The 11,693-nt window shown below is 48.8% G+C and overlaps 1 protein-coding gene across 2 annotated transcripts in view; it reads left to right on the top strand.

Moving 5' to 3' along the window:
* The first annotated feature begins 3,330 nt into the window (after window positions 1-3,330).
* Window positions 3,331-11,693, top strand: part of ZNRF1 (zinc and ring finger 1) — a 119,830-nt gene continuing 111,467 nt past the window's right edge. Inside the window, exon 1 of one of the 2 annotated variants that reach the window (XM_017868705.1) lies at window positions 3,331-4,410. In XM_017868705.1, the coding sequence (XP_017724194.1) occupies window positions 3,987-4,410 (424 nt within the window). In that variant the 5' untranslated portion in view covers window positions 3,331-3,986. The remainder of the gene's footprint in view (window positions 4,411-11,693) is intronic. The other variant, XM_017868704.1, reaches the window with a different exon arrangement.

Genomic DNA, 11,693 nt, shown 5'->3' with positions numbered 1-11,693 from the left:
TCAATTGATGGGCATTTGGGTTGTTTCCACCTTTTGGCTCTTTTGAATAATGCTGCTATGAACATTTATGTACACATTTTTCTGTAGACATATGTTTTTTGTTTTTTGTTTTTTTCCGAGACGGAGTCTTGCTCTGCCGCCCAGGCTGGAGTGCAGTGGCACGATCTCGGCTCACTGCAAGCTCCGCCTCCCGGGTTCACGTCATTCTCCTGCCTCAGCCTCCTGAGTAGCTGGGACTACAGGCACCTGCCACTACGCCCGGCTAATTTTTTTTTTTTTTTTTTTGTATTTTAGTAGAGACGGGGTTTCACTGTGTTAGCCAGGATGGTCTCGATCTCCTGACCTCATGATCCGCCCGCCTCGGCCTCCCAAAGTGCTGGGATTACAGGCTTGAGCCACCGCGCCCGGCCTAGACATACGTTTTGCTTTCTCTTGGAACTATACCTAGGTAGGAGCGGAATTGCTGGGTCGTGTAACTCCATATTTAATCTTTTTGAGAAACTGATAGGCTGTTTTCCAAAGCAGCTGCACCATTTTACATTTCCACCAGCAACATACAAGGGTTCCAATTTCTCCACCTCTCATCAATACTTACTATTGCCCTTCTCTTTGATTATAGCCATTCAAGTGGGTGTGAAATGTTTCTTCTGAAGTTCTATGAGAACAGGGACTCCATCTGTCTGGTTCAGCACTGTATCCCAGAACCTACTACAGTGCCTGGAATTTATTACATACTAAATATTTTGTTAAATACACTAAAACACTGTTGAGTGAATGGATAAATCAAAAGCTATTTGGATAGTTACAATGGGTATCATGTATTTATCTCTCTAATAGCGATCTTTCAAGGGGTCTAATACCTTATTTTTTGTTGCTAGTATAGTACTGAACCACTCTTCTGATACCATAGTCTTTCTTCTATGAGGAAATTGGATTAAATTTAAGCTTTCTTGTTTTTCCTCTTTAGGTATACACATACTCATATAGGCACCTACAGATAATTTATTAGATGTTGGCACATTTTGTTTCTTCCTATTTTTATTTCTCTAGCAAAAAACTCTTACTTCTATAAGGTTGTTTGCTCACCTCCAGGTATTTCGTGCTTGCAGATAGCTTTCCTCCTGTTTCCAGGCTGGCCACACTGGAACAATCAATATCTGTGACAGGCTAGCCTTGCTCTTTTGGTTTTCTTTTAATATTTCTCTACACCTTGTTTTGGCCCCCCAGTTTAGAAGTATCTGGGGTCACCATCCTGGCTAACATGGTGAAACCCCGTCTCTACTAAAAAAATACAAAAAACTAGCCGGGCGAGGTGGCGGGCGCCTGTAGTCCCAGCTACTCGGGAGGCTGAGGCAGGAGAATGGCGTAAACCCGGGAGGCGGAGTTTGCAGTGAGCTGAGATCTGGCCACTGCACTCCAGCCTGGGTGACAGAGCGAGACTCCTTCTCAAAAAAAAAAAAAAAAAGAAGTATCTGGGGTCATTTAATAGGTAGAAGTCAGTTAAGCCAAGGACTGTGTGATCCTCACAGCCAGCACCTAGCCCTTGATAAACAGTTGTTTAGCTGTCACAGTGGCTCATAATGTAATCCCAGCACTTTGTGAGGCTGAAGTGGAAGGACTGCTTGAGGCCAGGAGTTCCGGCCTGGGCAACATAGGGAAACTCCCATCTCTACTATTTATGAATGTATGTACATATATATATATTTTGAGACAGTCTCTTTCTGTTGCCCAGTCTGGAGTGCAGTGATGTGATGTCGGTTCATTGCAACCTCTGCCTCCCGGGTTCGAGCCATTCTCCTGCCTCAGCTACCCAAGTACCTGGGATCATAGGCGTGAGCTACCACACCTGGCTAATGTACTTATTTTCTATTTTTATTTTTTAGTAGAGACGGGGTTTCACCATGTTGGCCAGGCTGGTCTCAAACTCCTGACCCCAGGTGATCCCCCCGCCCTCCACCCGCTCCATCTCCTAGAGTGCTGGGATTACAAGCGTGAGTCACCATACCTGGCCCGATTTTCAAATTTTTAACAGACTTTTACTCAGGAGGCTGAGGCAGGAGAATCGCTTGAACCTGGAAGGCAGAGGTTGTCCAGCCTGGGCTACAGAGCAAGACTCCATTTCAAAAAAAAAAAAAAGAAAGAAAGAAAAGAAAACAGGCCATGTGTGGTGGCTCATGCCTGTAATTCTAACACTTTGGGAGGCCAAGGCGGGTGGATTACCTGAGGTCAGGAGTTCAAGACCAGCCTGGCCAATATGGTGAAACCTTGTCTCTACTAAAAATACAAAAAATTAGCCGGGTGCAATGACACGTGCCTGTAATCCCAGCTACTTGGGAGGCTGAGGCAGGAGAATCGCTTGAACCTGGGAGGCGGAGGTTGCGGTGAGCCGAGATTAGGCCACTCCACTCCAGCCTGGGTGACAGAGTGAGATTACGTCTCAAAAAAAAAAAGAAAGAAAGAAAGCAAAAAAAGAAAAAGAAAAACAGTTGTTCAGTGAATGAATGTGAATATAGGAGAGAAAGACGGACTGAGGTATCAAAGGAACCATCCCTTGCAAAATGATATAGGCTTGGTCAACAATACACCTACTGAGTACCCACCGTGTCCTTGGCCCGTGGTGTAGGCCGAAACACAGAACATGGTAAACAAAACAGGGCTCCAACCTCGGGCAGAAGGTTTCTATAATCACTTCTAGCTACGTTGTTCTATTTCCATATCCATATCTATTCACATTTTATGGTACATCTATTGATTCTGAAAATTACATTTTAGCTAAGGAATCTACTCATTTGCTTAAGCCCAAAATAGGAAGTTCTGACCTAGTGTCAGCAACACGCCGAATTCACAAGTGTCCCCATGGCGCTGTTTACCCCCAAATAGCTAAACCCCGCCAAATGTTGAGATTACGGACCTGAGGGGTGCTTGGATGGGGAACCCCCGAAAGAATGACCATCACGTCCACCAGAGGGTGCTGTGGGGGCAAATTTGTGCCAGGAGGGGAGCTCGACTGGTGACCCTCAGAGCCAGGTAGGCGTAAGGAGTAAGTCTCCTTCTTCCCGGTGTTTCCTTCCCACCCCCTCGAACCATTGCTGCCCCTCCCCCATACGTGGTTCCCCCTGAATAATTTGCCATTTTCGGGGACTTAACAAGTGTTGGCTTTTCAAAGACATCTGCTTTCTGTTGCTAACGCCCAGTGGCTCAGGCCGCCCAGGTCACAGGCCGGCCGGGGGCGGGCGGTGGGTGGGGACTGCTGGGGCTTCAGCTGCCTGGGAGCCGCAGGGGCCGCGAAAGGGTTAACCCGATGGGGGGAGGGGGAGGGGGCGCGGGCCGCGCCTGCGCTCTGCCGCCCTCCATTGTCTCCACGGCGGCGAGGAGCGCCGGTGAGCGCTGCCCGGGACCGAGCAGGGTGGCGCGGCTGGCGGGGCCGGCGGCGACTGAAGCGAGAGCGCGACACGACGCGACCGCGGCTTCTCCGAGCTGCGCTGGGCCGCAGCGCCGCGGCCGCTCGAGGGCCTGGAGAGGTCGGGCCGCCGTCCTATGTCGGCGGCGTCTGAGCGGGAGCGCCTGGCGCCCCCGGTCCTCCGCCTCTCCCGCGGGCGGGCGGCCTCCGGCGCTCCCCGCACCCGCCGCGCTCGCCCGCCGCGGCGTCCCTCCCTCCTTCCCTGCGGCTCCCCGGCTTTCGGAGCCCGGGGCGGCCTGTGGCGCGCGGACCCCGCGCCGGACTGCGCCTCTTTGGACCTTGAGGGGAAACATGCGTTTGGCTTGGATCGTTTGAAATTCTGAGTTTGGGATCCCCGCCCGCCCGCCTGCCCGCCTCTTCCGCCCCGCGGGTTTTTTCCTTTTTTCTTTTGCTTTTTTTCTTTTCTCCCTCCGGGTCTCCTTTTGACTCCTTCCCCCTTTATGCTCGCCCAGCCCTCCCCCCGCTGCTGAGAAGTGGGGGAGGGTCTCGGCCTCCAGGTTCCCGCCCCACCGGGGCCCGGGCGAGCATGGGGGGCAAGCAGAGCACGGCGGCCCGCTCCCGGGGCCCCTTCCCGGGGGTCTCCACCGATGACAGCGCGGTGCCGCCGCCGGGAGGGGCGCCCCATTTCGGGCACTACCGGACGGGCGGCGGGGCCATGGGGCTGCGCAGCCGCTCGGTCAGCTCGGTGGCAGGCATGGGCATGGACCCCAGCACAGCCGGGGGGGTGCCCTTTGGCCTCTACACCCCCGCCTCCCGGGGCACCGGCGACTCTGAGAGGGCGCCCGGCGGCGGAGGGTCCGCGTCCGACTCCACCTATGCCCATGGCAATGGTTACCAGGAGACGGGCGGCAGTCACCATAGAGACGGGATGCTGTACCTGGGCTCCCGAGCCTCGCTGGCGGATGCTCTACCTCTGCACATCGCACCCAGGTGGTTCAGCTCGCACAGTGGTGAGTCCACGGTGGTGGAGGCCTCGGAGGGAGGGCGCGCCGGGGCGCCCCCAGCCTTCGCGTGCGTGCCAAGGTTTGGGAATATAGTGCACGACCGGGATCTGTCTGCCTTCCCTTTGGTTCCCGATGCCAAAGGATGAATGGGATACCTACCCTCTGGAAACTAGGCTTTCTGCAAGGTTGCAGAGCCTGGCGTTTTAGGACTCCCGGCGTGTGTTCACTTGTGGAAGGGCAGAGCGAAGCCTACCTATTGGAGTCCCATTTTATTGGCCTCTCCCTCCTCAGAGAGGAGGTCTTCTCTGGCTGAGAGCAAGTCAGCCTGGGTGCTTCCATTCTACCACTGCAGCACTGTGCCTGCCTCACCAGTAACGGAGAGATGGAGCCGGTTGGAGCAAGCAGTGTCTCCTAAACAGAGAGTATGAAAATGAAATAAAATTAGGGGCAAGTGATGCCTGGATTAGGGCTCTCACTCTTGCTGGGAGAGAGGTGCCCAGTTTTGCCACCCTGCTGGAGATCTGTTTGAAATGTTTAAAATGGAGTAGCCGGCAGGCGGCTGGCATAGACAGGTGTGGCTGCTGTACGGAGGGCCCAGCCGGCGAGTCTCGCGGGGGCTTTGCAGGACCAGGGCTGTGGTCACCGGTACTGCATGCAGCAGGCTTGGCTCCACGACTCTCACCTCCCTCCATCTTTTTTCTTCTGCTCCATGCTAAGTGCTTGGTCTTCCTGTGAATCTGCATCTTTTTGTAACAGAGAGCCTGTCAAGGTGGGGCATTATTGCCTGACTGTTGGCACATGACTGGGGAAAAGGAGGATTCAGAGAATCTGGATGAATTCATTTTATGAACTTCTGGTGACAGGGCCAGCAAAAGGTTGGAGGGGGATTTCCCAGGCTCCTACTGGGAGGGCAAAAAAGGCCTGGCAGGAGGAAAACAGGTCTGTCTGCTAGGTCAGGCTTCTAGAAAATTGGCCAAAAGGTGTGTGGGGCCGCTGTTTGCTAATTGGCAAGTTGAGTGAATAAGTGACATCTTAAGGTTCTTTTGGGTGAGTTGGGAAAATTTAGATATTGTGTAGGGGAAAGATTGCTCCTGCCTTTAGGGTACTTTATGGAGGGTAATATCTCGTGGATCACTGTTTTACCTACTGTGAGATAGGGTTGACTTTTGAGGTATTGCTTTCCCCCTCCCTGCAAATAGCCTGGGGTTTGTTTTCATTTGGTTTGTTTTTTTGTCAGTTCTATAAACCATGTGAAATAGAGTTGGGGAGAAACTATTAGTGACTAACTTAGGGTAACCCTTAGAAGTAGCTTATGAATTGTTAGGATGATATTTTAATCTCTGAACAGACCTCCGGATATCATTGGAGCTTTTCTGACCTCATCAAATTCTGACCTGAATGAGATGCAAGACATGATTGCCTTTGGCTCTTTCAGGCGTTTGATCACAATTAGGCATTTTGAAATTCATAATTTTTCCTATGAAATTTAGTCCAGAGAGCCATATTTTTGAGATGACTGGTTAGGTGTTTAGAAGAACTGTAATGAGCATCTGGTTTTGAACTTAAAAGCACTATAAGAAGTTTCTCTAAAATCACAGAATTTTGTGTGTTGAAAAACATGAGATATGTAGGGAGGAAGAAAGGGAGTTTTATTTTTCTTTGCTGAAATTTCTTAAGTCTGTCTCTTACTAAAAATTTATTTATTATGCTACTGCCAGGTTCCATGCTAAAGTTATGAGCTTATAATTGGATTCCAGAATTTCAGTCCTAAGCTGTGAAACCTTATTTTTTTTCATCCTGTTATGGTGAGAGTAGGGAGAGCCACTGAACTGTGGGGACAGGAAAGTTGGAGCACATTAATCCTTTGGGGAAGGGTGTCAAAAGCGTGTATGGGAGGCTGCTATTAATATTGTAGGTAATCTATTCCTTACTGTGTAGGACCATCATGTCCTTCTGCAAGACATTGAGCATACCTGGCCCCACCTACTAAATGCTGATAGCATCCAGCAGTTCAGTGTGTCACCCCAAAATGTCCCCAAGAACTCCCAAATGCCCTCTGGGGTGTGGGTGGTATCACTCTGGTTGAGAACCACTGCTTTAGGGATTTATTCTTTTATTTACATAAAGTAATTAACTTTTCCTGTGCAGTTCATTTGAGATGAACTTTCGTGTGCAGCATTGGTTCCCTCTCACCTGAAACAGACCATGGGATCTTCCAGGACATGTTTCCTCTGTTGCTCATTGCTGCAAGAAGCAAAACTTGTTTCTGCTTTGGAGCCTTTCATTAAGGTCTAAGCAGCTTTTGCTGTTGTGTTGTAAGATTAGAAGGGTAAAGATTTTGGTGCACAATTGATTAGATGCCTGGAAGTTGATATGATGCGTTTCCTTGTGTTTTCAAGGTGCTCTTGCAACTCTTCATGGGTACAGAAAACAGTTGTCAGTGAAATACATGGGGGAGTTCAGTGTATCCGAGGCCATCTCAGAGAGCGTGGGCTTAGGCTGAGTCTAGAGGTAGAATACTGAAGGGCCCTGGTCCCAGCTCCTCCTCTGAGCAGCTGTGACCTTGGGCAAGACATATCCCCTCTCTCGAGCCTCATCTTTGTCGTTTTGAAGATAGTTGTGGTCATCCTCATGAGCTCCAGCCTTGCTCCGCAAATCCCGGGAGAGGAGGCGCTGTAGTCACATTTGTCTTCTCTAGGTTCCTGGCTTCCCTGTGCTGTGACCCCCCCACGTATCCCATTCCCTATGCCTAGAGTGCTTTTCTGTCCATTCTTCACACGAAATCCTCTTTCTGATCCCTTAGGACTTAGAGACCACTCTTAAAAATTGGCCCCTCCTGGCCGGGCGCGGTGGCTCAAGCCTGTAATCCCAGCACTTTGGGAGGCCGAGATGGGTGGATCACGAGGTCAGGAGATCGAGACCATCCTGGCTAACACGGTGAAACCCCGTCTCTACTAAAAAATACAAAAAAATTAGCCAGGCGAGATGGCCGGCGCCTGTAGTCCCAGCTACTCGGGAGGCTGAGGCAGGAGAATGGCGTCAACCCGCGAGGCGGAGCTTGCAGTGAGCCGAGATCGCGCCACTGCACTCCAGCCTGGGCGACAGAGCCAGACTCCGTCTCAAAAAAAAAAAAAAAAAATTTGGCCCCTCCTGTTATTCTCTCCAGTCACTCACTTGTTACCTTAATTATTCTTTTTTTTTTTATTTTTGAGACGGAGTTTCACTCTTGTTGCCCAGGCTGGAGTGCAGTGGCGTGACTTCAGCTCACCGCAGCCTCCGCCTCCCGTGTTCAAGCAATTCTCCTGCCTCAGCCTCCAGAGTAGTTGGGATTACTGGCATGTGCCACCACCCCCAATAAGCTTGGGGCTAATTTTGCATTTTCAGTAGAGATGGGGGTTTCTCCATGTTTATCAGGCTGGTCTCAAACTACCGACCTCAGGTGATCTGCCTGAACCGGCCTCCCAAAGTGCTGGGATTACAGGCGTGAGCTACTGCGCCCTGCACCTTAATCATTCTAAACATATTTTGTAAGCATTTTATCTTTTACTTTTTTTGCGTACAGTTTGCCTAAAGTCTAAGCTCCATGAGAGCAGGACTGTGTTCCTTGATCTCTGCTGTGGGTCCTGCACTGTGCCTTCCTCTCACATCTTTTGAGTACATGAATTTGAGTGCTTTATGTTCATCATCTCACTTAATCATCACTATAACTCTATGAAGTAAGACTGTTCTCCCCTACCCCCATTGTACAGGTAAGGGAACAGGTTTGGGGGAGGTTAAGGAACTCACACAAGATCAGGCTGTTAGTAGGTGGTGGAGATGGGATCGGAATGTAGGTTGGCTGGTGCCAGAACCTGGGCTCTTAACCAGTACCCTCTTCTGCCTCTTATCTGTAAACATTAGGAAGTCGTGTGGTGTCCTGGAGATTGTGCTGGCCTGTGAGTCAGAGTGCTAGGCCCATTTCCTGGTTAGGCAGCTGATCAGCTGCATGACCTGTGACCTTGGGCAATCTAGTCATTTAACCTCAGTCACAATTTATTCATCAGTAAAATGGAGAAGACACCTGTCCTGCTTACCTCTCAGAGTCATTGTGAGGGTCTCATGAGATAATGTGCACAAAAGCCAAAGGACATCTAAATGGAGAGTGGTGGAGTTCCTATGGGGGCACTCTCTTATAGTTGTCTACCTTCAGTCACCTCAGATTTTTTTTTTTCTTTTGAGACAGGGTCTCATTCTGTTACCCAGGCTGGAGTGCAGTGGCGAGATCGTAGCTCACTGCAGTCTCAGACTCCTGGGCGCAGATGATCCTCCCAGCTTGGTTTCCCAAAGTGCTGGGAGTACAGGCATAAGCCACCGTGCCTGGCCTAATCATCTCAGAATTTGATGGGTGGAGAGGTTTACAGCTGTGCTAGCTGTAGCCCCCAAATGGAATCTGGTTCTGTGTCCTAAAGTCTGACCTGCATTGGTGGGCTGCTTTTACTCATAATGCCGCTGATAAGGGCTGCTTTCTAGAAGCAGAGTGAGTCCCTTCCATTCCATGTTAAAATGTAAGTTTTGCTGTAACTCCTGATGGCTGCCTCGGTGCTATTCTGGAGGTCTGGTCATTCTCTTTCAGTAGTTCTGTTTGTCTCAGAGTATGGATTTCCAAATGTGGGATACAAAACATGCAGGATTCACCATATTGAAAGAAGTTGCTGTTTTCTAGGTTCTACTATAAAAGGGCTGGCCATTGAGGGCTTCACTTCAACTTCTTAGTCATATGTGTGTGTGTGTGTATATACACACATATATATATACACACACACACACATTCAGAAAAGTCTAAACTGTTCTTTATTGTCATCAAGCCATCAACTGAGACTGATACAAGGTGATTGTGTTTTGTTTTTGTTATTTTTTTTTTTTTTTTGAGACAGGGTCTTGCTCTGTCACCCAGGCTGGCGTGCCATGGTGTAATCATGGCTCACTGTAGCCTCAAACTCCTGGGCTCAAGCCATCTTCCCACCTCAGCTGCCAGAGTAGTTGCGACTTAGGTGCACACCGCCACGCGTGGCTAATTTTTATACAATCTATTGTAGAGATGAGGTCTCACTGTGTTGCCTAGGCTGGTCTCAAACTCCGGGCTTTAAGCAATCCTCCCACCTCAACCTCCCAAGGTATTGGGATTATAGGCATAAGCCACCATGCCTGGCCCAAGGTGCCTTTTAATAAGTCTTTGAACATGCTAGCAGGATATCTCTTGGGTTCTATTTTGCTGCCACTGTAGGGTTCTCAAGTGATTTAATTTTCTTTTATTGTTAGCTAATAGGGGAGAGTTGCCAGCTCCCTTGGAGTGGATCAGAAAGCCTTTGTGCCTTGCCATAGGTGTGCTAGAAGTAATGGGCCTTCACCTGGTTTCTGGAGAGGGAAAAGCATTCTGTGGTCTCCAGAGAGCATGATGGGTCTCCTGCCCTGCAAAACTTCTATTGTTAATGAAAACTTTTTTTAAAAAGCAGAATTTTTAGCTCTTTATTACCATGAGGGCTTATTTTCTTAAAATAGAAAAGTTACCCCGAGGCAAAGATAATTTCTTGAAGGTCATAGTTAACTCTTGCTTACTGAGGTTTGAATGGTGTTGTAAGAAACAGTGGCTTAGCTCATAAAGTGTTTGTTTTATGGGATATGTACATTTTAATATTAAACAAGGATGCATCTCAATATGTCATGTCACAAGGAATAATTTGAGTTAGGCTACTCTTAGCCAAAGAAATGAAGCAAGCTCTAGTTCCTTTCGGGAAAAGGAACATGCTGTGTATTTTACATATGTGGTATTCACCCCAAGCATATTGGGCACAGAAATTTGAGTGTAGTAGTTCTTCCTTATCCAAAGGGGATTCGTTCCAGTACCCCCAGTGGATGCCTGAAACTGTGGATAGTACCTAAGCTGAACCCTGTATCTACTGTGTCTTTTCCTGTATATACATACTTTTGATAAAGTTTTATTTATAAATCAGGCACGATAAAAACTCAATAGCAGTAACTAATAATAGAACAATTATAACAATATGCTATGATAAAAGTTCTATGAATGTGTTTTCTGTCTCCCTGTCTCAAAGTACAGTCGTGCATTGCTTAATGATAGGGATACTTTCTGAGAAATGGGTCATTAAGGGATTTTGTCACTGGGCAAACGTCTTAGGGTGTACTTACATGGACCTAGGTGGTATAGCCTGCTACATACCTAGATTATATGTTGCTCCTAGTGCTCCTAGGCTACCAACCTGTGCAACATGTGATTGTGCTGAACACTGTTGGCAATTGTAATACAGTTGTAAGCATTTGTGTGTCTAAACATAGAAAAGGTACAGTATATAGTCTTACAGGACCACCATCATGTATGCAGTTGGTTGTTGACCCATGCATGTTGGGCGGTGCATGATGGTATCTTAATATTTCAGACCTCCATTGACCACGGGTAACTGAAACTATGTAAAGTGAAGCCTTGGACAAGGGGTACTGCTGTATACCCAATTATAAAACTAAGCTTCAATTTTGACAGTTTCAAAATTGGAAAAACTTCATAGGGAAGTGGTGGTAACTTAAATGGGATATTGATTCTGCTCCTACCCATCCTCAGGTAGGGGTGTTTTTAATGACAGTGGATCACTGAAGTTGTGTTTCTAGAATCTTGAAGTTAGCTCAAAACCTAAATCTTAACCTCAGTCAGTCAGTCAGTCAGTTATTGATTGATTGATTGATTGAGACAGAGTCTCACTCTGTCGCCCAGGCTGGAGTGCAGTGGCGCGATCTCAGCTAACTGCAACATCCGCCTTCCAGGTTCAAGTGATTCTTCTGCCCCAGCCTCCCAAGTAGCTGGGATTACAGGCATGCACCACCATGCCTGACTAATTTTTGTATTTTTAGTAGAGACAGGGTTTCACCATGTTGGCCAGGCTGGTCTCAAACTCCTGATCTCGGGTGATCCGCCTGCCTCGGCCTCCCAGAGTGCTGGCATTACAGGCATGAGCTACCGCGCCTGGCCACCTCAGTCTTTTTTTTTTTTTTTGAGGCGGAGTCTCGCTCTATCGCCCGGACTGGAGTGCAGTGGCCAGATCTCAGCTCACTGCAAGCTCTGCCTCCCGGGTTTACGCCATTCTCCTGCCTCAGCCTCCCTAGTAGCCGGGACTACAGGCGCCCGCCACCTCGCCCGGCTAGTTTTTTGTATTTTTAGTAGAGACGGGGTTTCACCGTGTTAGCCAGGATGGTCTCGATCTCCTGACCTCGTGATCCGCCCGTCTCGGCCTCCCAAAGTG

Source organism: Rhinopithecus bieti, unplaced genomic scaffold, assembly GCF_001698545.2.
Source record: "Rhinopithecus bieti isolate Rb0 unplaced genomic scaffold, ASM169854v2 scaffold_2574, whole genome shotgun sequence".
Lineage (NCBI taxonomy): Eukaryota > Metazoa > Chordata > Mammalia > Primates > Cercopithecidae > Rhinopithecus > Rhinopithecus bieti.
Note: the sequence above shows the minus strand (reverse complement) of the source record. Positions and strands in the feature narration are given on the sequence as shown.